We start from the raw sequence: 23,211 nt of genomic DNA on the forward strand, positions 1-23,211 counted from the left end.
TGAACCGCAGCATCAACCTCCAGAGACGCCGCTTCACTCTGGCCCACACACCCAGGTAGAGTCAGTAACTATGTAGCAGAGCTGAAATGGCTTGGCTTTGATGTCAACTGAAAACCGCAGAAGCTTTGGTCTGTTGACCATTTTAGTAACTGCCTTTGTCTCTGAGCGTGCTCTGACCTGGTCAGGTGAATACTTTAAAGGCTGCTAACAGCTATTGTGGATGAGCAACATTGTATTACTACAGGTCTGTCTGCATTCCTTTAGTATATGTGAGGTGTGTTCAGTATTCGCCTCAGAGCTTTTTAAAGAAGCACAGATGCTACACAGTGTGTGTACAAACATCCTGAGTCTGTTAGCATCCACAGAGATAGTTGTCTTAGCACTTAAAAATGTTGACACAAATGATAGTTGTCCTCTATAGTGTTAAATATATTAATATTGGCAACCCTGCAGTTTCTCACACTACAGAAATGGTTGCCCTGAAGCTCACGTTGTAAAATGGTTTCTGACCACAAGATGCTGATGGATTGTGTCAGCGGTTGTTTGCAGGGAATATAAATATTACATTTTCATAATGTTGAGAGTTTAAAGTTTACTGCCTCTAAAATTGGACTACTGACTGGTATGAAGTGTGGTAAGAACTTAAATGGCTGCAAAACACATTTGACTCACATGGTGAAAATCCACAGTATAAAAATCATGACGTCAAAAACGGTTTGCTTTAGACCCAATATCCTACAGGTGTTTTTCCAACGCTTGTGTTTGCTTGTGAGTGGCATCAGCTCAGCAAACACACGGTTCAACGACATCCCTGCTACAGTAACACTGCATCAGCAGTTTGTTGTCCTACTTCTTTGTCAACATTTATCTGTCACTGACTTTGCTTTGTTTTTTTGAAGCATCACGAGAGACGCATTTCATGATCTGCTAAGAACATTTAATTCATGTTAATTCTTCGTACATGATGGAAGTCCTCAATCTAGATCGGGAAGAGTGCAGCTGTCCTTGTTGACAGGAGCTCTGCTCTGGTGCCTGCTGTTAGCTTTTTATGAGCCGTCATTGTATCAGAGATGGCCTGCAATTTCAATGCTAATCAAACATTTACACAGCTAACAATGTCAAGGTTGGAACTGTAGGATCAATTAAACCACACTTAAACTTCTTGAGAGATAAAGGGTTAACAAGGTTTTACACTTCAGTGTGGATGGAAATATAAACAAAAGTCTTTTTTTTGTTTGTTTTTGTCCTGGTTGGTGTGTTAAATATGCCTTTAGGTTTCTTCAATGGAAGAAGACTTGTGGAAAATTGCTAAGTACTGTAAAACCAATTTTTACGCACACGACTGCTATATCTTCTTAATCAGTGTTTACATCTCTCTCCTGTATACACACTCAGCTGTAGAAACAAAGCAAGTCTATGCTGTTACCAGACGTCTTCAAATGGTGCAGTGATCTAAGATGACACCAACCTCAGTAAAAAAAAAAAAAAAAGAAAAAAAATTGAATGCCTGGAAGAAATTGTAGCTGGTGTTGTAAAGTGCTGCCTTACTTTTACTGGCAATAAATGTGTATAAAACCTTTCCAAAGAAGCCAGTGCCTACTCAAAAACTCAAATAGTGTTTACAAGTTCATTCACCTTGATAAACATATAGTGAAGGGGATCGTTTTACTCCAGGCATTTAATGGTTTTGGATTGGCGATTGGCAGAGGTGTTTCTTTTCCGAGGTTTACTGAAAGACTTGAGCGAGTTTCATTAATTTCAGCGTGTCTTGAAAATCTAAATATTAGAGGGTAAGAGTCCAGTGAAGAGGATTTCAAGGCTCATACTGGAAGTCAGAGGTTCACAGTCGAGCGCAGAATTTCAACATGTCAGAGCTTTAATATTACACAGATCCCAGGTCAGGCCGTTGAAAGTGTCCCTCTCTGTGGTATGTGTAGTGTCCCATAATGACAGAGCTGAAATAAATGGATGGAGAAGAGTTATTGCAGGATGGCTGGCAGGGAGGAGAAATTAAACAAACTGGGGGTCCAGCGGAAAATAAATGTCGCAGACAGCTCAAATATAGAACATGTCCTCAAAGCATTTTCACTTAGTGTCCAAGTTGATTTAATCTTTTTTTCCACTCCAGTGACAGCATTTCAAATAGTTGTTTTTATAAAACAGATTTCAAGATAATTGATTTTTCAACCAGTTTTTTAAGAAACAGTTAGTGTGGTTTTCTTAATGTTTTTTTTATGAATTAGTTCATAATGTTCTGGCCTGCTTGAAGATTAACAAACACAACAATCGTCTCTTTATTTGATGGTTGTCGTCAGCTATTTGATATTGTTGTTAAAGTGAACTACCTTGTTGTAACGATACCTCATATGAGCTTATACCTGTGTTAAATGAAACTCCTTTTTTAAAATGGGCATGGGGTGGGCCACAATGCACGTCCAAAATAGACTTAAAGAGTTTAATTTTTTCATGATTTGATAAAGAGATAGTGAGTCATAACTTAATGATTACAATATAATCTACAGAGGTTCAAGAGGTGGTAAATATCACAACTCTTTAATCGGCTTTTGAAAGTTAAATGTGACAACCTCAATACATTCTGTAATTTAATTGTTTTTTATGCAAGCAATTGTGGATGAGCTTTAACTCAGCCATGTGCTCCAGTTCAGGAAGTAGTCAAGGAGTAACAGTTTAAAAGTGGTCACTTACAGGACTTTCACGACTGCCCTGATAAATATTATTGTTTCACTTCTTCGTCTTCCCACTAGAGGCTGCTGTGTTGTGCAGTATAGGCGTGAAGCTCGTGGTGGTTGGGCTTTTGTTTCTGTGATGGAGTAGAGGAAAGACAGATCCCCTTGGTGGTGTGTGGCTATAATAGTAGAGATGGATTGTAAGGGTACAGAGATATTCTGAAGCAAAGCTGTGGATGAGTATGTTGGAATTTTCTGACTTTATACTGCAAAGTAAAATATATAATTTGTCATTCAGAAACTATAGACGGGTGTTTAAAATACATTTGCCAGTCTTGAAAAGAATTGAAGACAATATTAATTATTATACACATAAACAATTACTAACGGGAACAAATTTACATAATATTTGTTGTGCTTACCTTTCCCTATCACCCAAAGTTTGATAAACTTCATAATGAATGTGTTTTCATTTGGGTAATTTTTTTTGAATTAGTGAGAAGTGCGGCTCTCATGGCAACAATACTCCATACATTTAACCCAATAGCAATAACAGAAAAATGTTTACCTCCAATGTGTTGCAAAGGACACTTTCTGTCCGCTCTTCCCTCATGCTATAACAAAATTTGACGTTTTCATCCTCTACGCATTGTGAATCCTCTGCAGTTATATTCCCATTTCATGACAGGAAAGAAGAAGGATAATGTGCCAATCAGGATTGTATCACAGCAGAAGAGGAGAACTCAATATTCAAGAGGAAAATGAAATCCCCTTTAGAAGAATATAGCACACACAGTATTGAAGTATTGATTGAGCCGTGAACTATTGTTGTTGCTGGCATGGAGGCCGGAGAGTTGCACGGAAAGAGGAGCAGAACACACATATAGGAAATAAATGTGCCCTAGCACATTTTTGCAGTGTTTTTACTTGTAAGTAAATGTAAGTCTAACTCCTGTACTGTCCACACTGAGCTAGTGTCTCATGCTCTCGCTCTGCCCCCTCTCTCTCTCTCTCTCTCTCTCTCTCTCTCTCTCTCTCTCTCTGTCTCTCTCAACAGCTCAGCACCCCTCCCCTTCCCTCCCCCTCCACAGTATCTCTCACTCTCAGGGGAGATAGTGTCGTTGTTTGTTGTTTTAAGCCAGAGTTTGGTCCCACCACTCTCAGGAGAGAAAAGAAGACAGAGCAGAGGTCTGTTATAGCCCGTTGACCGGGATGACTTGGGACGACCCACTCCAGGGAGCATCTGATGGGATTATTACACTCATTTCCAGCTCACTTTTTTTTCTCCTCCGCTAAGCATAACTTCAGTGTGTTTGTTGATGCAGCATCACAGAGGCAGCGCTGTCTTTACATGAACAACTTTTTTTGTCAATGTTGCTGGATTTAATTTTGAATCACCAAAAGTACCTAGGGGGCATCTTTGAGCCTTAAGGTATTTTTGTCAACTCATTTGGAAGAATTCAGGTTTGCTGTTTCCTATTAAGGAGTACGAGGAGAGAGGGAAAAGAACAAGAGAAGAGTTTATCTTGGCAACATCAGTGATGAGCTGAAAGAAGAACAAGCGAGGAAGTAGCCCCAGATGAGCCCTGACAGCTGACACCGTCCTCAATTTCACTTGATCTGATTCGGCCCCATACTTCGACTGTCAGAGAGATGATATTCTGACTCCCTCTGTGATTGGTCTCTAACAGCCAAGACTTTTTTTGCCTTTTTAGGATGTCCACGCGCACACACACACACACAAACTGAGCTGAACCTTTCTGATTCTAGTTTTGTCCATATATTGTCCACATATCTTTAACGCTGGAGCCAAAACTGAACAGCAAATTGAGTTTGTTTGGAGTTTGAGTTGAGTCTGCACTGACCTGGAAGTGAACAGCTTCTAGCTAATTCGATTTTTTTTTTTAAATAAATAGAAGGGGAAGCTCAGCAGGCTGCTGAGTTCACTTTCACTCTTGTTCTTGCCAGGTGAAGCCGATGACGCCCTTGTGTTTTGCTGTTTTGCATCTTGGCCTCGCTTTACATTTGAAGTTCTTGAACCTGTTTTCCCTTCACCATCCTCTCAGAGGGACCTGTCTCCTTTTATAGCTTGTGACCAAAGACAAACATTTTAGACTGCTGCACTCTCTGATATGTGACAACATGTGGGTATTGGACATGCCACAGAACTTCTTTTGTTCTTTCCATTGCTTCCTAAAGCGGCTTTTTTTGATGCCTCTCTAAACTCAACCCAACTCTTTTTGAACCTTGTGATAAAATGATGAACAAAGACTCTCGATTTCCAAGGAAGATGCAAGGCAGCTTCGCCAACCGCAGACACTCGTGCATTGGGTATGTGTTCTGAGAGTTTTGTGAATACAGTTTGTGATGCACAACATGATACGAAAGTGGAGATGTTAAGGAAGGAATGGGAAGTCCATTTCTCTGGTTTTCAGTACTGGTGAGTACAGCGAGTGTGTTTTGTCTTTTATTGAAAAAGACAAAAACAGGCCATTAAATCAGCTGATGGGGAATTGTTTTTCCGCTCCTGTTCTGGTACTCTGTTTACATACATATTGCATGTAGTATTGGTGGTGATGAGTTTTAATCCATCGTTTAGATCCAATTTTTTAGCCCTAGTGCAAGAGTGCCATTTAGATTACATAACACATTTATTTTCAAGTTTAGATGATGGCTTTGTGGCTTATCAGAAAACCCCAAAACAAACTTTTAATCTCGTGATGAGTCTTCACCTGTATCCTATTTGAAACTCGAGTTTAAAACTTCTGCCAAATGATTCTATGCAAGCTGCACTGAAGGCTATGGGTGTTCATGTTGGTGTGCAGGGTGCTATGGTTGGTTGTTTCAGGCCTCAGGGTGGCATTTTAAATCGATGGCTCAGTCCACTGATGGACCTTCTTGTGGACCCGAGCCAAGTCTGGGCTTCCGTGTTAGGCACTGCATGGACGACATTTAGTCCTGCAGTTTCATAAGAGGCGTGAAGAAATATTGCTGCACTCAATTGTCCATGAGAGCAGTTGTTTTCTGTCTTATCCTCTAGGAAACCAAACACACAGGAATCAGATAATGTGTCCTTCTTCTTTTAAGATGCTAACTCGTCCACAAGATAAGACTGATCCACTTAATAGTAGTCAAAGCTTGATACAGTTGTGCAGGAGAAATCTACTATGTGTCAACAGATTGTTGCATCATCTAGGTTAACAGAGACTTAAAACTGAGAGTCATATAAATATTTATAAATATACACAAATGTAGGCACACACAGCACATGAATGCAAACAATGAAATCTGGTGGCAAATGCAACTCACAGCCACAGAGGCATCTTATGAATAAGGTTAAGTGCTGCACAGATCCATAAATAATCAACCTTTTCTTCTTTTCAAACTTCAGATATGTTGTAGAACCTTTTTGAAGTTCAATGTGCAGTGGGGGAATCTTTTCTGAACTCTGGGCATAAGGCATGTGCTTCGCGAGTGTCATCCGAACTCCTCCAGCAGTGAGCCTGTTTGGATCATATGAGGAGATCAAAGCAGGAGATTTAAGACCACAGAAGTGCAGCAGGGAACAGAGCAAGCATCTATTCTCTTTACCTGACTTGTACATTGGGCTCGCTAACTGGAAATAAAGGAACAGGGGAGTTCTTGCTGGGAGGGTCAGATCATAACTGCATCATAGCAATAGGAAACAAGTGAAAGTACTAACTACATTTTCTTTCATAAGTGACTTATTTACCATGCTTTTGTGAGAAACACACACTCACACACGCACATATACACACACACGCACATACCAAGACAAAGCAGTCTCTTGTAGTCCAGATGTGCCCCCCACAATAGAGACCTCTTATCCCCATTTGTACTAACAGTACCAGGACACTATTCATCCTGCCCTCTGACTATTACACACACACTCCCACACAAACACAAACACACACACACACACACACACACACACACACACAAACACACACACACACACACACACACACACACACACACACACACACACACACACACACACACACACACATACACAAAGCAAAAAGGAAAACAGTCACACACTCATGGTAACATTCTCAAGAATATTTTCTATGGCGTATCCATTAATGTGTATTTCACATCTAAATGAAGTCAGGCTGGATAGCTTTTTGTCAGAATCTTGCTAACAGATTTATTACTGCAAGTGTGCAGTTCGTTGCATATTCAGAAGCATAATTTGTATTTATCAAAAGAAGAGAAGGATAGGAAGAGATGAGTCTGAGATGTACACAAGAGCAACTAGCGCAGCAGTTGATGGGCTGGGAAAAACAGATAAATTAGACAAAGTTAGTTTGTCACAGATGAGAGGGCAGTACAGAAGTGATAAAGGACGTTGGATGAGATAGCACTGCTTTTAGCACAGAGATAGTGACAGGAAGGAGAGGGTTGGACTGAGAGAGAGAGGTGGGCGTGGGGGTAAAAAGTGTATGAATGTTTTTTTTTCAAAGTTGTCAAAAATAGAAAAGAAAAGAAAAGTGACCGACACAATTGTGATGAAAACATTAAAAAAAAGTGTCAAGTAAGGCCAAACTACCAAAGGGCAAGAGTGTCAATGTCAGAGGTCCCAATATAGCTGCCAGCCCCCTCCCTCAAACACACACACACAGATTAGTCAATAGGGCCTGTGTGGCTGTGGCAGACTGACTGCTGTGTGCGTCACTGCTGTACTCCATATTTTCGGCATGACTGATTTCCCCAATCGCCTCTAGAGCCTCATTGATTTCTGAGACAGCAGCACTTACATTGCTGAAATTCACAACCAGCAACTCTACAGTAGCTGTGATAATTTTTTTTTGTTTTCTCAAAGTTCAGAGAGAAGGCAAAAACAGTGAAAAGACTTTTACTTTTTTCTCCATTATTGTAAAGTAGTCACTAGTGCTACTACTTTAGTCATTAGTGTAAAAAAATGTTTTGAGGTTCCGTTAGACTTAAAATCTAAATGAGTTTTTTTAAAATAAATGTTCACTAGTCAAACCTGCATATTTGTTTACCCTGTATTTTTGGGTAGTAGTAAAAAAGGAACCTTTGTATCAGACATTGGTGCTGATGGTTAAAAGCTCTGTAACATAGATGTGTCATGATGATTGTTCATTGTTACCACTAGAGGGAGAAACAAACTAAGTTATAACTAAAGACTGTTAGAGGGCAGCGACCTCGTGCAGACAGCGGTTGTTTGATTCAGTGAAACATGGATTAGAGCTGGTTTGTTGGACTTCAATTCTGTTTTTAAAGCGGAGTTGTAAAATTGAAGCATTTAAAGAGACAGGAGTGATGTGTCATTAATTAGACCTTAGACCTAGTGTTGTAGATGGTTTCTTGTTTTTATTCATTAGTGTTTGAAGAAGTCAATTGTACATTTATATTGAAAAACTTAATATTGCAGAATTAACCATTGCTGCGGTTTTTCTTACAGCAGTACAGTAGCTAAGGATGGACTTTTTAAACAAATTTTAAACTAATAAACATTTTGTATATTAGTGCTTTCTATTTACTTAATTATACATGTATAAAACTATTACATCATATATTCTTTCTTTAACACATTTCTTTGCACATTTGTTTATTCTGCTCTGCATGATATTCATCACAGGTAGAATCTGCCTCCATTCACTGTCTGTCATCACCCATGTCTTAAAGAGGTGTTGTCCGTTGGCACTTACTGACATCACTTCCTCTTTAGGTCCTTGCCTGTGTTGTACCTAATCTCTGGGGTTCATCACTTTGGACAAAAGATTCTGCTTGTTGTACATTTGTATATTCATAACGATGACAAAAACTGGTGATTCAGGACTATACACAGTTGATAATACTCGACTTGACACCTGTTGCTGCTTGAAGGGTTTGTCACAAAAACACTTAATACAAGAAAATAAATACAAGCACAACTAAAATAATTTACAAATTAGTCTTAATAATGAACATGATACTGATTTAATAAAGAGCAAAATAGCCAGTTTAAGTTTACATGAATATTTTGTGTGACCAACACATACTGAGCTCACCTCAAACAATTGTCATATTTTTTCAAATCATTTCCTCTTGTTTGGAAATATCTTGCAAAATGATGTTGTAGCCCTGTTCTTTATAAAAGGGACCGAACAGCTGATGTTTTCTTCTCCCATAGAGAAATAGACATTGAATAGGTGCTTGTTTTTACAGAGGCTATAGTCCTCCAGGCAGGTGGTCTTCGTAAAGGGTTCAAGTTGTTTCCCACGTGTCCTAGCCCACTCTCTCCCCTGATTTCTTACTCCATCCACTGTCCTATTTAAATGAAGGAAAAATGCCCAAAAATAAATCTTTGGTAAAAATTGACATCGATCAACATTTTATTGTGACATATTCCCTAAATGCAGAAGGAAATGTCTTGAGGGGTTAGAGCTAATATTCCATGTACAGTATAGCAAAGCTCACATACACTGTAGGTTATTCATTCAGGCCCCCTGTAAAATAAACAGCACACATCGCCTGCAGATTGCACAGTCGGTTTGCAGAGAGATAAAATGATGACGTGGCTGCCGTGACTGAGCATTTCTTTGCTGTTGTTTTTCCTACAAACAACCTCCCCTGCTGAAGCAGAGGCCACCTGTAATATGGGTGTACGTTTAGTGTATGCTTTAAAGTGCCATCCATGTCCCTTCCCATATTCATGCGAATGTGTCAAAGACCTTCCATTTGCAAACGTCCTGTGCTTTTTTAACTGCGTGTTTGGGTGTGTGTGCGTTTGAATGTGTTTGTTTAAGGCTTTTATCCAACCAATCCCCAAATCAGACGATCCCCAAACCAGCCATCGTGCTAGCAGATGTCAGCCTAATGAATCATGAGGCGACACACTGATAGCCTTGACTATGGTACATGCTGTAACACGATGTTGAGACTTGGTTAAATTTAGGTTGCTCACAACATCCACCTGCTCACACCTGGTAATGCTGCCTTGTGACATACACAGGGTTTAAGATAACAAGATGTGTTTTAGTTTGTTTGCTTTTCTACCTTGCTGTAGATATAACGTTTAATGGGACTGACCTTTAATGTGGCTTTTAAGTAAGTGTAATACTCATTCCTAAAAGTCTTTTATTTATAATGTAGGTATTGGTTCAATAAACGTCATGATCATATTTGGAAACAATAAGTTACTGTTTCAGTGAGGAAACAGTTTTGTCTTTAAATGAAGCAGCCATTTTCAGGAGTATTTCTTCCTGGAGATCCTGTTACAGATGGAGAACATATTGCATGAATGTGATTTGCTCATGTGAATATGGCTGCATGCATGTGCACTGAACTCTTTGAACTCTGCTGTACCAAACATGGAGTCCACCATCACAAACTCATGAGTTATTTTCTATTCTAGAGGAGATCCTCAAATATGTTCAAAGAAAGCAAACGTAACATGCTTGATAAAGAAATGTGTGTGTATGTGTGTGTGTGTGTGTGTGTGTGTGTGTGTGTGTGTGTGTGTGTGTGGGTGTGTGTACAACATCAACAATTTTACCACATAGTGTCGTAATGCAGCATAACCTTTTGATGTTGATTGACAGGTTTATGAATTCTTTCTGTCAGGTGCATTAGTTTTCTTAATCATAACTTTGTCTGTGGCCACAGACACACACTCCTAATAACTGCGTCTTGTGTGTGTTCATGAGATAACTGTTCTCCACCTTATGCTTCTAAATAGAAAAAAGTATTTTGCATTGCACAACCATTTTATTAGACAGGAGTGTGGGAGATCACTGCGTCCATCAAAACAGAAAGGTAAACTCCTTTACGCCGCAAACAGATGTTTAACACTTAAAAGGCAGGACATCTTAAATAGGAAGTGGCTACAAGCCTGCAGCCAATCATCACGATGACATCAGCTCTGACTCAACAAATCAAGACACATCAGCTTCCCGGTTGAGAGGCTTTTCTAAATAACTTCTCAATTTATAAGCTCCAGTTAGAGGACACTAAAAAAGAAAAATTATGATCCAAACTCAAAGTCAGAAACGAGGCAGTAGAACAAACATTCAAAAATGGCTAGTAGACTGATATCATATAAGTATTTAGAAATGCCTCTCAGGCTTAAAAGGGTGCTTCTAATCAATTCTGAGCAAAGGGTCTGAATACTTACAACCATGTGATATTTCAGTTTTTCTTTTTTAACAAATTTGCAAAAATTTCCGCATTTCTATTTTTTTTCTGTCAAGATGGCGTGCTGAGTGTACATTAATGAGAAATAAAACTGTTTTGATTTTAGCAAATGGCTGCAATGAAACAAAGAGTAAAAAATGTAGAGGGGTCTGAATACTTTCCGTACCCACTGTACACCAGCAGAGCGCGGTGTATCGATTACGGTGCAGCATTACCACACTCTAAATTGTCACGTGATGATCCATGTACATGCATGTTTCTTTCCATCTTTTCTTCATGAGGGGGTCTGAATACTTTCTGTACCCACTGTAAGAGAACTGCTAGTGTAATACTATAAAATGCTTTTTGACTGGTCAATAAATCTAGTAATATCTGCAACAAAAGCTAGTAGTATTGAAATGTTATTATTGGCCGATAGTATCATCAGGCCGAGTTATCGGTCGACTCTTTTTCATACAAAGTAAAACTACTTAAACTCAATAACCTCAAATTCATTTGGACTAAGCTGCAACAAGATTAATTGTATTGTATTTTTTCTGGTACTTATATCAAACATAATTGCTTGTCAGAGGACAAAATGGCAAAGGAAGTTATTCAGTGTCAACTCTATAAACAAATCACCAACAGACAGTATGTCCATTGACAGGCAACAACTCGGACACACAGCGTCCTCGCTGACTTCAAAACAGCTCGTTATTCAGGAATGCTCACCATGCGTCCACGCAGCCAACACATGATGTCATGAGGCCCCTTTGCAAATAATAGACGATTAAACTCACAAATTGAGGGGTCAGCGAGGATTTTATGATGGCTCACCTTTTTATGACTTTATAGATCAACTCACCACATTGTCTTGGCTTCAGTTCTCAGCGCGTTTGTCTAACGAACGAGATGTGGAGATATTGAACAGAACTAAACATTGAAAGTCTGCTTTTCCTCAACCATCCCCTCTCTTCCACCATGCTGACGCAGATACATGAACACTGTGAAATCCTCTGGTCTACTGCCAACCAATGTGTGTGTGAGGTGTCTGTAAGTGTGTGTGTGTGTGTGTGTGTGCATGTTTACTCCAGATAACCAGCAAGAGACTCTTGAACTGTTGTTTCAGCACGTTATTATTCACATCCAGCACATGAGAACAATTTGTCTCTTTAAATGCTTCAATTTTACAACTCCAAACGGTCACATTTATGATTTTAGAGCGTGTGTTCAAAAAGGAAGGCGTATGAACACCGCACCATGTGATGCGGATCAGTTTTCTGCAGTTTTATTTATTACTGGTTTATTAATTGCTCTTGAATCATGAATCAGTAAAATCCTTAACGTACAACAGTGTTGTAAGATTGGCCCGATTTGAGTGTGCATCTCGATCTAGGATTTGCTTAAATGGCCGTTTTAACTTGAGCATGTAAGACACCTAAACTTTGTCATATTAAAGATTTAAACAGGAATACTTAGAGAGTAAACAAGCTGCTGTATGTCATAATCAACATGATCTATTAAGTAAAAAAGCCTGACTTTTCCACATACAGTGCATTGGTAATGGAGCAGTGAAAGGCTTCTTGTTCTTGTTAAAGATGCGTAGTTAACTTTTCCTTTACATTCTCAGCTTCTAATGTCTCTCTTAGTCTCTACATCTGTGAGCTCAGTGATGATGAGGTGATACTGTTGATGGATTTTTACAATTTAACTGCACCATGTCAAACGGCAGAATGGAGCTTAACGTGGACGTCCTTTTATGGAAATGTTTTAAGGCAATGTTTTCATGATTGTTATCCAGCTAACTGGATAGTAATCAAATGGTCGTCAAGCCCTGATAAGACAGCCAACTTTTTGTTCTTCTAAAATACAATGCACCTTTCCAATGGTGGCAAGTTGTTTGTTCTAGTTCTTAAACGGTGCGTTCTTCTTTCCACACAGAGGTAGATAATAAAAGCTCTGATTCAAGCCAGGAACGGTTAGTTTGCTGAAAGGACCAAATGTCAGATTGAACTGCAGCTAGCAGGTTCATTAAGCTAAGGCTAGATCGAAGCGCTTATTAAAATGTTTGCTATGAAATGTTTCATGCAGACCTGATTTAAAATGACAGTTTTGTAAGTCTTTGTTTAGTCTTTAAACTTCACTTAAAGACATTTCCATGCAAATATCAGACAAATAGTCCTGCCTGCTGTGAAGTTGGTCCTACTAACAGCCAGTCCAAGAAGTCATTGCTCCCGTTGTTTAAGATGAGAGGACTTGAAGTATATTTTTTTGTATTTGTGTAACTCTGCACAAATAAACAAGCTAACCAGGTGTGAACTCACAATAACTGTGTCGCTAGCTTAACACTAAAAAACATTTGTTTCACCTTGTTGTAAATAAGCATTGAGCATAACTGTATACCTTATGTCTTAACAACATGGCTATGATAAACATGACCTGAGGCTTCAAAGCCATAGTCCCCATCCAAAAGATGACTTTAAAGTTATCATATCGTCTTGTTTATTGACAATTTTGCATAGGGGAGGGATTCAGCTCATTTAAATTGGTCAAAATTGTTACCAAATTACAAATTACAAACATACAATTTGTCAGACTCTGCTGTATGGTCAGAAAACCTTTTCTGCTCCTCATTTTACTCCTGCCTATATGGCATAGTGTACAGTATTACACCTGTTGATTCATGGCCCGGCTCTCATTTTAATGATCTATTGTCTAATCTTTCGTGTCATAATGTTTTCTTATACAGCAAAAATTTGGCCACGCAGTTAAAGTTTCATGTTTACTTTTCACATTTTTGGTCTTCAAAAATACACCACTCCTGGCCACAGGTGACTTTGCTTGTACTGTTCTTAAGCCTGGGGGAACATGAGTAAGTTTGCCTTATGTTCTTTGCTCTAAGCAAGCTGTACCCCATGAGCTACTTACTACGTATAATACCCTACAATAACCATCCTCCCATCAAGCTCTTTACCGAACACTGACAGGACACATCTGCTACTCACACATTAATATACTCCCACCTGGAACGAATAATAGTATGGTGGCCAAAGGGTTCAAAGAGTTCTGTCTTGTGATTGAATCAGAACTCACTGCGTGTGTGTGTGTGTGTGTGTGTGTGTGTGTGTGTGTGTGTGTGTGTGTGTGTACTGTATGAGACAGAGAGAGCAAGAGAAGAAGGGGTTAAAAGGGCTCAGGGAACCATGCTGGCTCTGATCCCACCCCCTTTCTCAGCTCTGACCTCACTTTAAAACTTGTTCCCCCTTGTGTGTGATTCACACACACACACACACACACACACACACACACACACACACACACACACACACACACGCACACACGCATGCACTCACACAAACACACACACACAAACGCACTCACAGACACTTGCTCAGTCACATGCCTACACATACACACACTCTTGCTTGCTGACGCACACGGTCTGCAGCAGACACACACACACATCATACAGATTCTGTGGGGCGCCCTCTACAGAAAAACGCACATACACAGCACAGGGCAACTAAGACCGACTGGAGCAGAAGAGCAAGTTTGTCCAGGGAAAGGAAAGGTCTCTGTTTGATCTGTGATTAAAGGTGTAGCAGCACGCCAGAGGGAAGAGGAGGAAGCGGAGAGAAGAGAGAAGGAGCGCGAAAGAGAGAGAGAGCAGATAGACAGACAGACAGAAAGGGAGAGGAGGAAGAGGGCAGCAGTGTTGAGCCACATTTAGACCCAGAACACAGACAAGATGTACGTGGGGGACCGATAAATGGAGCTCTGCTGAGTGGTGAAAAGCGCTATCTACAGCCTGAAGGCAGACTGCCCAGAAGCAAAGAGGTTCCGGCTCTCACTGGAGGAATTTGGGTGCTCAGGTAGAAAAAAAATGTACATTTATGTTTTTGAAACAAGGAAAAGATTTTCACCAGCACAAGGTGCAAGCATGGACTGCATCGCACGAGTCATCTTGCACAGGAGCTTCTGGTCTTAGAACGGGTATCCATCCCTGCCAGAGGTAATGAGAACTCCTGGGAAGCAGTGGAGAGCCGGACAGCCCGACAGAGCAACACTGACGAGGAAGCGGGCCAGGTTTTACAGGGATGACAGCAGCCACAAGTTGAAGAGAACCAAGAGAGCAAGAGCAGCGGTGCGGTCAAGAAGAGGAGGGTGAGGACGAGTTACGAGAGTAGACTAAAGAAGGATGAGTGTGCCGAACAACTGTGGGTTCTGTTACTCCATGGAGCGGAGTATCACTGTGCGGAGTGGGAACATATGGGGATCGCCGTGTGCTGTCAACAGGCCTATTGACATCATACAGAAACGCAGGCGGTAATTAAAAGCCATGTCCTTTACTCTCACTCAGTCCTTTTGTCTTTCTCTCCTCATGTCGCCTTTCAATGTTTACACAGACACGTCCACAGCATGTGTAACAGCTTACTGACCATAACGTGGAATGCATGAATTCAGCAGTGTATTTCTGTTTGTACATTGACTAAAGTAGAAGTAGCGTGCACTTAATGTACCTGGAATTCAGCTTACCACATGCAGCATTCATAATCATTTCTTCTTTCAGTTGTATCTACAGGATGCTGGTCTACTTAATGAACTGTGATTTACTTCTTTTATGAAACTCTTTTGTTGCAGTATCTGGAATCTAAAGCCTGCAGTATTTAAACAGCTGCGATATTTACAAAAACATTCTTTGTTCTTATCAGTTGTTTTGGCTTCATATCAGCATTTCCTAAAATATCTTTTTATCATATTTCCTCTTGAGCACTGGTGTAATCTCCTCTTTTGTTGGACTGGTCACTGTGGCAGCCAGTGATTCTTTTTATATGTTACACAGCAGGCTTCAAATATGTTTGACTTTGGATGATACTTTCACACTTTAAACAGCATTGGCCTGAAAGGAATTGTATGAAAGTAATATCTTGTAGAGAGTGAATTTTGTGTTATGTCTGGGTTAAAGCAGTCCTCTGTTGTATGACTTATTGTGGTTTAACTAAAATATGAAGCTCAACCAAGGTTTCCAAATGCTGTAGCGAGCCGTACAATAGAGTGATTCTAAGTTGAAATGTGTGTCAAAAAAGATTTTGGCTTTTGAGGACAACTTGATTTTCTGTTGTTCTGTAGAAAAACAACATAGATTCCGGCTACATAGATTTCACATGATGGTGTTTGTTGCGTGTCCAAACTGCCACTTCTCAACTGTCTGCGCTGACAACTTTGAAGTCAGCCATGGCATGTGGGGAAAAAAAGCCTCTCTTGTGAATCCTCCGTCCATTTTAGAAATATTCTCACAGGAAAAGCTCCCCATAAGTTTTGAAGCATTAGACGTAATTCCCAGTGCCAGCGGGGAGGCTCTAAAGGAGGGCTCAGAGATAAAGTCTTGTTTACGTTGTGGTCCTCTGTCCTTTTTCTCAGGCAGAATTTTATTCACTAGATGTAATAAAAAAAAACATTTGTACGCATGAGGAGAATGCACGGAGAGAAACACCTTGTCAGTTCCCATTTTGGGACTCTAATAATATCACACATTTTGTATGTCAGAGCTTGTAAAGTACAATATGTTTGAGTATTAGATGTATAAGATATATATAAGATAAGACAAGAGCCATGTCAAAAGGTGTTCAAATTGTAAACCTTAAAGCCCTTGAAAGCATCCTCTCTTTCTTGACTGTTTCTGTCATTCTTTTCTCTTTCCTCCGGGTTTGTTACATCCACACATCTGCATCAAGTTGAACACCATGCTTGTAATACACATTTTAAAGGCCCCCAGATATGCTGAGCAGGCAAATGCTGTATATGAAATAAACTCTTCAAGCATCAGAGAAGCTGACAAAAAGGACTTAAATCTGTCATCAGACGACAAACCCAGAGCTCGCGGGTCTTTGGTGCGTGACTTAAATCCCAATTATCTGAGTTAAGTGCAGACAGCCAGATAACAGCAGCTCCATCTCCTCAGTTAAATATTTGGCGGGGGATTACATGTTTTGTTTTTTAAGTATTATATGTGTACAACAGGTCCTATAGATATGGAGGTGTTAATACATCTGTTGTTGATACTACCATATTTTAGGATAAGCAGTGATTGGTTATTTTGCCCAGTGGCGAAGCTGTTGTTGGTTTTTCTTTTCAGATTTGAACTGTAAATGTAACACCTGCTTTTCCGAAAAGAAGGCACCTAGGAGGATTCCCTCAACAAGCCCAGAACAGTAGTGTCTTTGATGTGGTGGGCTGCATTCGTTTAGCCTTTCATTTCACTTTTATGAACCTGAAATTGGCTTCAGGCTATGAAAGCTGTCTGTAAGGCACATTTGAGTTGTAGTGTTTGACAGCTGAGATGAAGACAAAGACAGTCCAAGCAGCAGTACGACTCTCGACATAACAATCAGTACGATCTTTTAGCTGCTGTTTGTAACGTGTCTTGCGATAACATTTGGTATGAATTGGCACTATACAAATAAAGATTGATCATTACCACATAATTGAATAAAGTGAGTCAGTTCATCTTTCACACAGCTAAGACTGAAAAATCCTGACTTTGGTGCAGGGGCTCCTGAACCTGAACTTTGGTCGATGAGTTTTCCTCTTTTCATTGAGCAAAACACTCAGTTTGAACGTTAGTTTAGTTTTGAGTAAATATTTAAGTTCATACTCATAGAGCTGCAAGGTTGAAGACTCTTTTTTTGTGAAAGTCCATGTGAAGAATAAAAAAAACACATTTAACATTAAAATTACTAATTACTAATTTGCACCACAGCAGCAGCCCAAGAAGTTGTCATCTGATGTCATATTGTAAAAGCCAGTTAATTATCTCCCTCAGTCTGAGCTATACTTTCTCCTCTGCTCTCTAACCATTTATAGCCTGCTCTGTATCCACAGGCTGTTGATCTAATTTCTCTCAACACTTTCTGAAGGGGGCAGATTACAAAGCCAGCAGCGACACAAACCATTTTTTCAGTAATGATAAAAAAGGCCTGGAAAGTCCTGAATGATTATTTCTAGACGAACCTCTGACAGCAAAAACAAATGCAAGAGTTTGTTGGGTGTTTGGGAGTGAGCTAGCTTGACGAATGCACAGAGTAATTTAGTATGAATTAAAGGTTTTACAGAGATGACAGTTTTGGCAGGATGCATGTAAATGAGGTAACTAAGTCTGAGCTTTAGGGGTTTATTTAAACGAAACCTAAAACTCTCTCTCCTGTCAGTGCAGCCTGGAGGGCAGCGATCAATCTTTTCCTTCTTGATTTATCAAAGTCTTAAAGTGTTCATTTTGGCCTCTCTTCATGTTCTAGATTACAAATCTTGTGGAGTGGCTTTGTATTTTACTTGTAACAGATGTTTGTGTGCATAATCGCTTGTCTTTACAACAGTTTCGCACCTCATATGCTAGAGGTCAGTTACTTTTTGCCACATTAATGTGGCGCTGTTATGAATTAATCCAAGCTTTCAGTCAGCATGAATCTCCTCCTCTGCTGAAGTTATAAAGTCATCCTGTGCCATCCAAAGAGCATAACTCTTGCTGATGCTAAAACAGCGTCACAGCCAAAAGGCATTTTGTCATAATAAATGTGTCTGGAAGTGTTTCCAAAGTATTTTATAAATCGTCAGTGACTTCTTATGGTGGTCTGGCCGACAGGCACGGCGTTGGAGCCTCATTTATTTGCCTCACATTCAAGAGGAGCAGAACCTCTGTTCTTGGGTTTCTTCATACACACACTTACACACACTTCCAGGACTAATGAGGGATATTATTCAGGCTGGTAGCTAAGTGTTAGAGCACGAACATGAACAGAAGCACGTACCAACAGTTTCTGATTCTATTTGTAACGTCTGCTCACTCAGCAGTGAGTCGGTTGTTTAAAGTGTGACAGGCTTAATGGACTGAACGCTCTGCTAAAACCCAATAACCATCCAGCAACAAGATTTCCAGATACAGAATAATAGAATAATTGAGCAATTATCTGCCTGCTTGTTTATCTCAAAAGAGAAGGTCAAGCCTGATACATCTGAGGGTATTTAGAGCGAATGAACATTAACTTGACGCTACATTTCTCAATTCTGCATTGATGAACTTTTTCAGTGCTTTGTTTAATTTGCTAACTTTGATTAGGTAGAAACATATTAACGAACGTTCTAAAGGTTCAGCACCGACTGCCCCAGAAACCTTCCTGAGTTGCCGTTTCACATCTGCTAGTTCGGCGTGAATTGAGTGAAAAAATTCAGCTGCTTGGGTTCTCACGCGCAGTGAACCTCTCAACCCTGGGGGGTTTTGTTCCATGTGTGAAAAGGATATAAATGTCAAAAATGCCCATAGACTCAGACAATTGATTTACTGGAGTGTATCATCCCAACTAGAAGCTGCACAAGGAACTTTTTTCTTATTGTGTTAGATATCAGTTGTCGTTTGTTGTTTGCTTCTTTTTTCAGTGTTCTGTTCATTTATGTCGAAGTCCATCCTAAAAAACTTTACAAATTAGATGCATCTAATCACTTCAGGTTTATTTGGAGGTTTTTGCAATGGATTTATTTAGAGACTGGACAGTGGATATAAGGAGAGCGTGAGAGTGGAGATTGACTTGCAGAAAAGGAGCCACCAGTCAGATTCAAAGGACACACAGCTACTGTACATGAGGGGCACGCACTAACTATCCGCTTTACCGACACCCCCAGAAGCATCTTATTACCGTCTAAATTCACACCGCTCATGTGAATTTAAACTGTCTTGATCAATCTGCATACAAAGCCTCGGCATATTTAAGTGATGTCGTCATCCCTCATTTATTCCCTCATCTTTTCCCACATGATGTATAATGTTTTTCTGAGGTATCGTCTCACCGCAGGAACCTTTACTGTTAATACCTTTTGCTGATCATGTTACAGCACTTTAATAGACCAGCTTCTGAACTTTTATGAACCTTTTCTCTCTCCTCTCTTTTCCTCTCTTCGTGTGTATTCTTAACTTCAGACCACTACTTTTACTCATTTCCCTCCAATTCTTCTCATTACACTTCTCTGCTTTCTTTGCCATACGATCCTGAAGGATAACATAAACTCTCTGTGTGTGTGTGTGTGTGTGTGTGTGTGTGTGTGTGTGTGTGTGTGTGTGTGTGTGTGTGTGTGTGTGTGTGTGTGAGAGAGAGAGAGACTCTCTTCTGGTCTCCATCTCACTCAGATTTATTAAAATAACTACTGCCAGTATAATATAATGGCATTACACTTATAGAACTTTGTAGTCTTGAACGTTTTCTGTAAGTTGACATGTCTATTTAAGGTATTCTATTGTGTATATCCGACCTATGGTTCACTTTATGTTAAACAATGGTCCAGAAGGGCACAGCATGTACAATATGTAGGATGTCCTTAACTTTCTATCTAAACATCAGTCTGTAGTCTTTCAATGAGGACAACTTTAGTAGTTCAACAGCAAGTCTTAAATCTGCATTTAAAGACCAGGCACAAAGAGTGCAAGAACTTTTTAAAAACCTGTGTGCACTGGATTTGTTTTAATTTTTGCAACCGATGAAAACGTTTGCAACTTCCAAGCACTTTTGAGGGTAGAAAAAAAAGTATTTAAACTATTTAAAGTTAAAAAAAAAAGGTATTATCTTGCTTTCTGACACATGGAGAAAACGAAGACACCTCCAGTACCATATGCTGGCAAATAAAAAAAAAAATATATATATATATACTGTATATTTGTGTGTTTAAAGTTTACTTCACAAAGGAAACAAACAAATTGAGAAGAATCTGTTTTTTACCTGGCTGAGATAGGCAACAGCACATTTAAACAAAGCTACAAACATACATAAAATAAAAATGACAAAACACTAAAATATAAAATCAATGGTCACAGAGCAGAAAGTCATTAGTTAAAGCCTTTACAAGGTGATGCATCATCCCCCAACCCTTTTGATGTACTTTTAAAATTATTTAAACTAAACTAAAAAGACCAGCTCCCAAAGTGCCAAATCTTCCTGCTGAGATTGTGGCTTCAAACATTTTTTAAATTAATAAAAGGACACAAGTATGGGAAAAGCAAGTTAAGGATTGCTCTATAAGAGAGGACATGCCAGTGATTTGGCCTCCTCCTCGTAGACAATGCAGGCCTGCCAACTCGAGCATAACAAGTATGGTGAGTTAATGCCTTGAGATCAATTCTCCATGGTACACAATATCCAAAGATTGTGCATTGCATGCATATGTATATAGAATAAGACTGTAGTCAGTAATCTTATTTACAGGCCCTGTGGGTAATTGTGTGACTGTTCAGCATTGATTCGAGTGACAGTGGTTGGAACAAACTGCTTTTGTTTCTGGTAGTTTTTGAACACAATTCTCTGTAACATTTATCAGAGAGGAGGCTTTGCACAGATTGTGACCTAACATATTATCATCATACTTTACCAATCTATCACTGTACCAATGTAATTATGATTGACAGAAAGATTGCCCTTAACAGTCACTTCACACTGTTAAGGGCACCAGAGGTCAGGGAGCACTCAACGTCCGACAACGTTGGCGTCAGGATGGTATTGTGTTGTTTTCCAAAGGAAAGATTTCAGGAAGAGACAGTGATTAGCTGTGCGAAAAAGGAGGGTCAGATATCTACACACACACACACGTTGTTTTTACTTGAAGCTCACCGTGGATGGATTAAAATACAATAAGAAAAAAAGATCACACACACACACAGGCCAGCCTTAGCTAATTTTAAAAAGTGTTTTTCATTTGCATGGAGCATTTTTTTCCTTTTGATCTTATTGTTTTCAGTTAAAATATCCTCTGACTTAATCAAGAAATTCATTTTCTTTGCCAACAAATCAGTCATCAGAAGACAATGCAGTATTTTTCACATCACCGGTTCTATACAAATGTGCTCAGTATACAGTCCGTCTCACAACTTTATTTAGCTCTGAGTTGTGTTGTCTAAAGGTCAGTGAAGGGATTTGTTGTTCCTGCCTGTCAGTTATCTCAGTTCACACTTCATTTGCTCACTTTCTGTTAAATCAGATTTTGTTCATGGCATCATGCTGAACAATGGACATACATGGATATCACAGCTGCATAATGTCTAAACTTAGCTATTATCTGAGGGTGACATGTTGACCCTGTTAGTTAGGTGTGAAATGACAAAGTGCTATATGTGTGTATATGTGTATATGTGAATATATGAATATATATATATATATATATATATATATATATGTGCAGTATATTGTCCCTTCCCTCATGTTGCCAGTAACATAGAAATAGGAGACAAACAAGGAGCGCTCAAGGCGAGATCTCATGTTTTGCTGCATGCTGCTGCCCATGGACATGTTGAACCACTAAAACCGGGTTAAGCCCTTAAAAAACAATAACACATGTAGCTTTACAGGATTTATTTCTTTATCAAAAAAGAGTCAGACACAGAACTCCTCCCTAAAAACACTTTTTAAAAAAAAAATGTATTTGTATTTCTTTGATTCTGTTGACCTTACATCAAATGCCCAACATAATAGCAAAGTGTGTGTGTCGCCTAATGTAATGCTGGCACATACTGGATTAAAAAAAACACTCTTACTATTTCTGTTTGCTTCAAAATAAATGTATATTTTCCATTCTTAACATGAAATTGCTCACAATAAGCAAGAAGTCAATAAACAGACCAAAACAGCTTTTTGAGATTAAATAATAGTGATTACAGTCAGAGGGCATGGGGTTCAGATTTTGTGTATTATTGAAGTGTATTAGGTTTGTCACATGGCTGAATCATGTGATGTCTAAGAAAAGGAGAGGAAAGTACAGAACTGACAAACAGGGTGGTTCTTCTGTGTGAGGGGCCACCACAGCAAAAACAACCAGACACCTTTCATCTCAGAACTCACATGCTTGTGTAACACCCTAAATCACACATATTGAATGTGCGTAAAGTCTTTCTTCTAATGTGGCCAGATTAAGCACCTCTGTGGTTCATCCCTGGTTCACTTTGTTCTGTTTGTTGAGCTTGAGGGTGTGGATGCTCAGCTGCTGCTGTAGTGTGAACTGTGCGGTCTCTCTAAGCCAATCCTGATCCTTGTTTGCTCCAGGACACCTTTCATGAATCATGAGCAGATGTCCTCCTGATACATAACAGCGTAAGTCGTAATGCTTAATCAATCAACCCTTTTCTTCTTTTTTTTCTAGAAGTTTTTCTTTACTTTGAACATCTTTAAACGCACTCATAATTCAATTTAGCGATCATCTTTAATTGTCTTTGAACATATGACACAAGAGGACGTCGGTCTAATGTGTCATCATTGCAGCCTGATTTCTTTAAGATGACTTTTGAACTAATGGCTGAGTCGGTCCTGTGGGTCCGCTCTGGTGTAACAAACTCTTCCTCTGGTTGTGTCAC

General features: G+C 39.5%; 1 protein-coding gene across 3 annotated transcripts in view; it reads left to right on the plus strand.

Annotated features, from left to right (window-relative positions):
- Positions 1–23,211, plus strand: part of pde4ca (phosphodiesterase 4C, cAMP-specific a) — a 46,057-nt gene that overhangs the window by 6,016 nt on the left and 16,830 nt on the right. The window contains exon 1 of one of the 3 annotated variants that reach the window (XM_079349456.1): positions 3,786–5,018. The exons of 1 other annotated variant lie outside the window; for it this stretch is intronic. In XM_079349456.1, the coding sequence (XP_079205582.1) occupies positions 4,945–5,018 (74 nt within the window). In that variant the 5' untranslated portion in view covers positions 3,786–4,944. Of the gene's footprint in view, positions 1–3,785; positions 5,019–13,955; positions 15,159–23,211 lie in introns of those variants that run through there. One more of the 3 variants, XM_079349455.1, reaches the window with a different exon arrangement.

This window comes from Symphodus melops, assembly GCF_947650265.1.
Source record: "Symphodus melops genome assembly, chromosome: 7".
NCBI classification, from domain to species: Eukaryota; Metazoa; Chordata; class Actinopteri; order Labriformes; family Labridae; genus Symphodus; species Symphodus melops.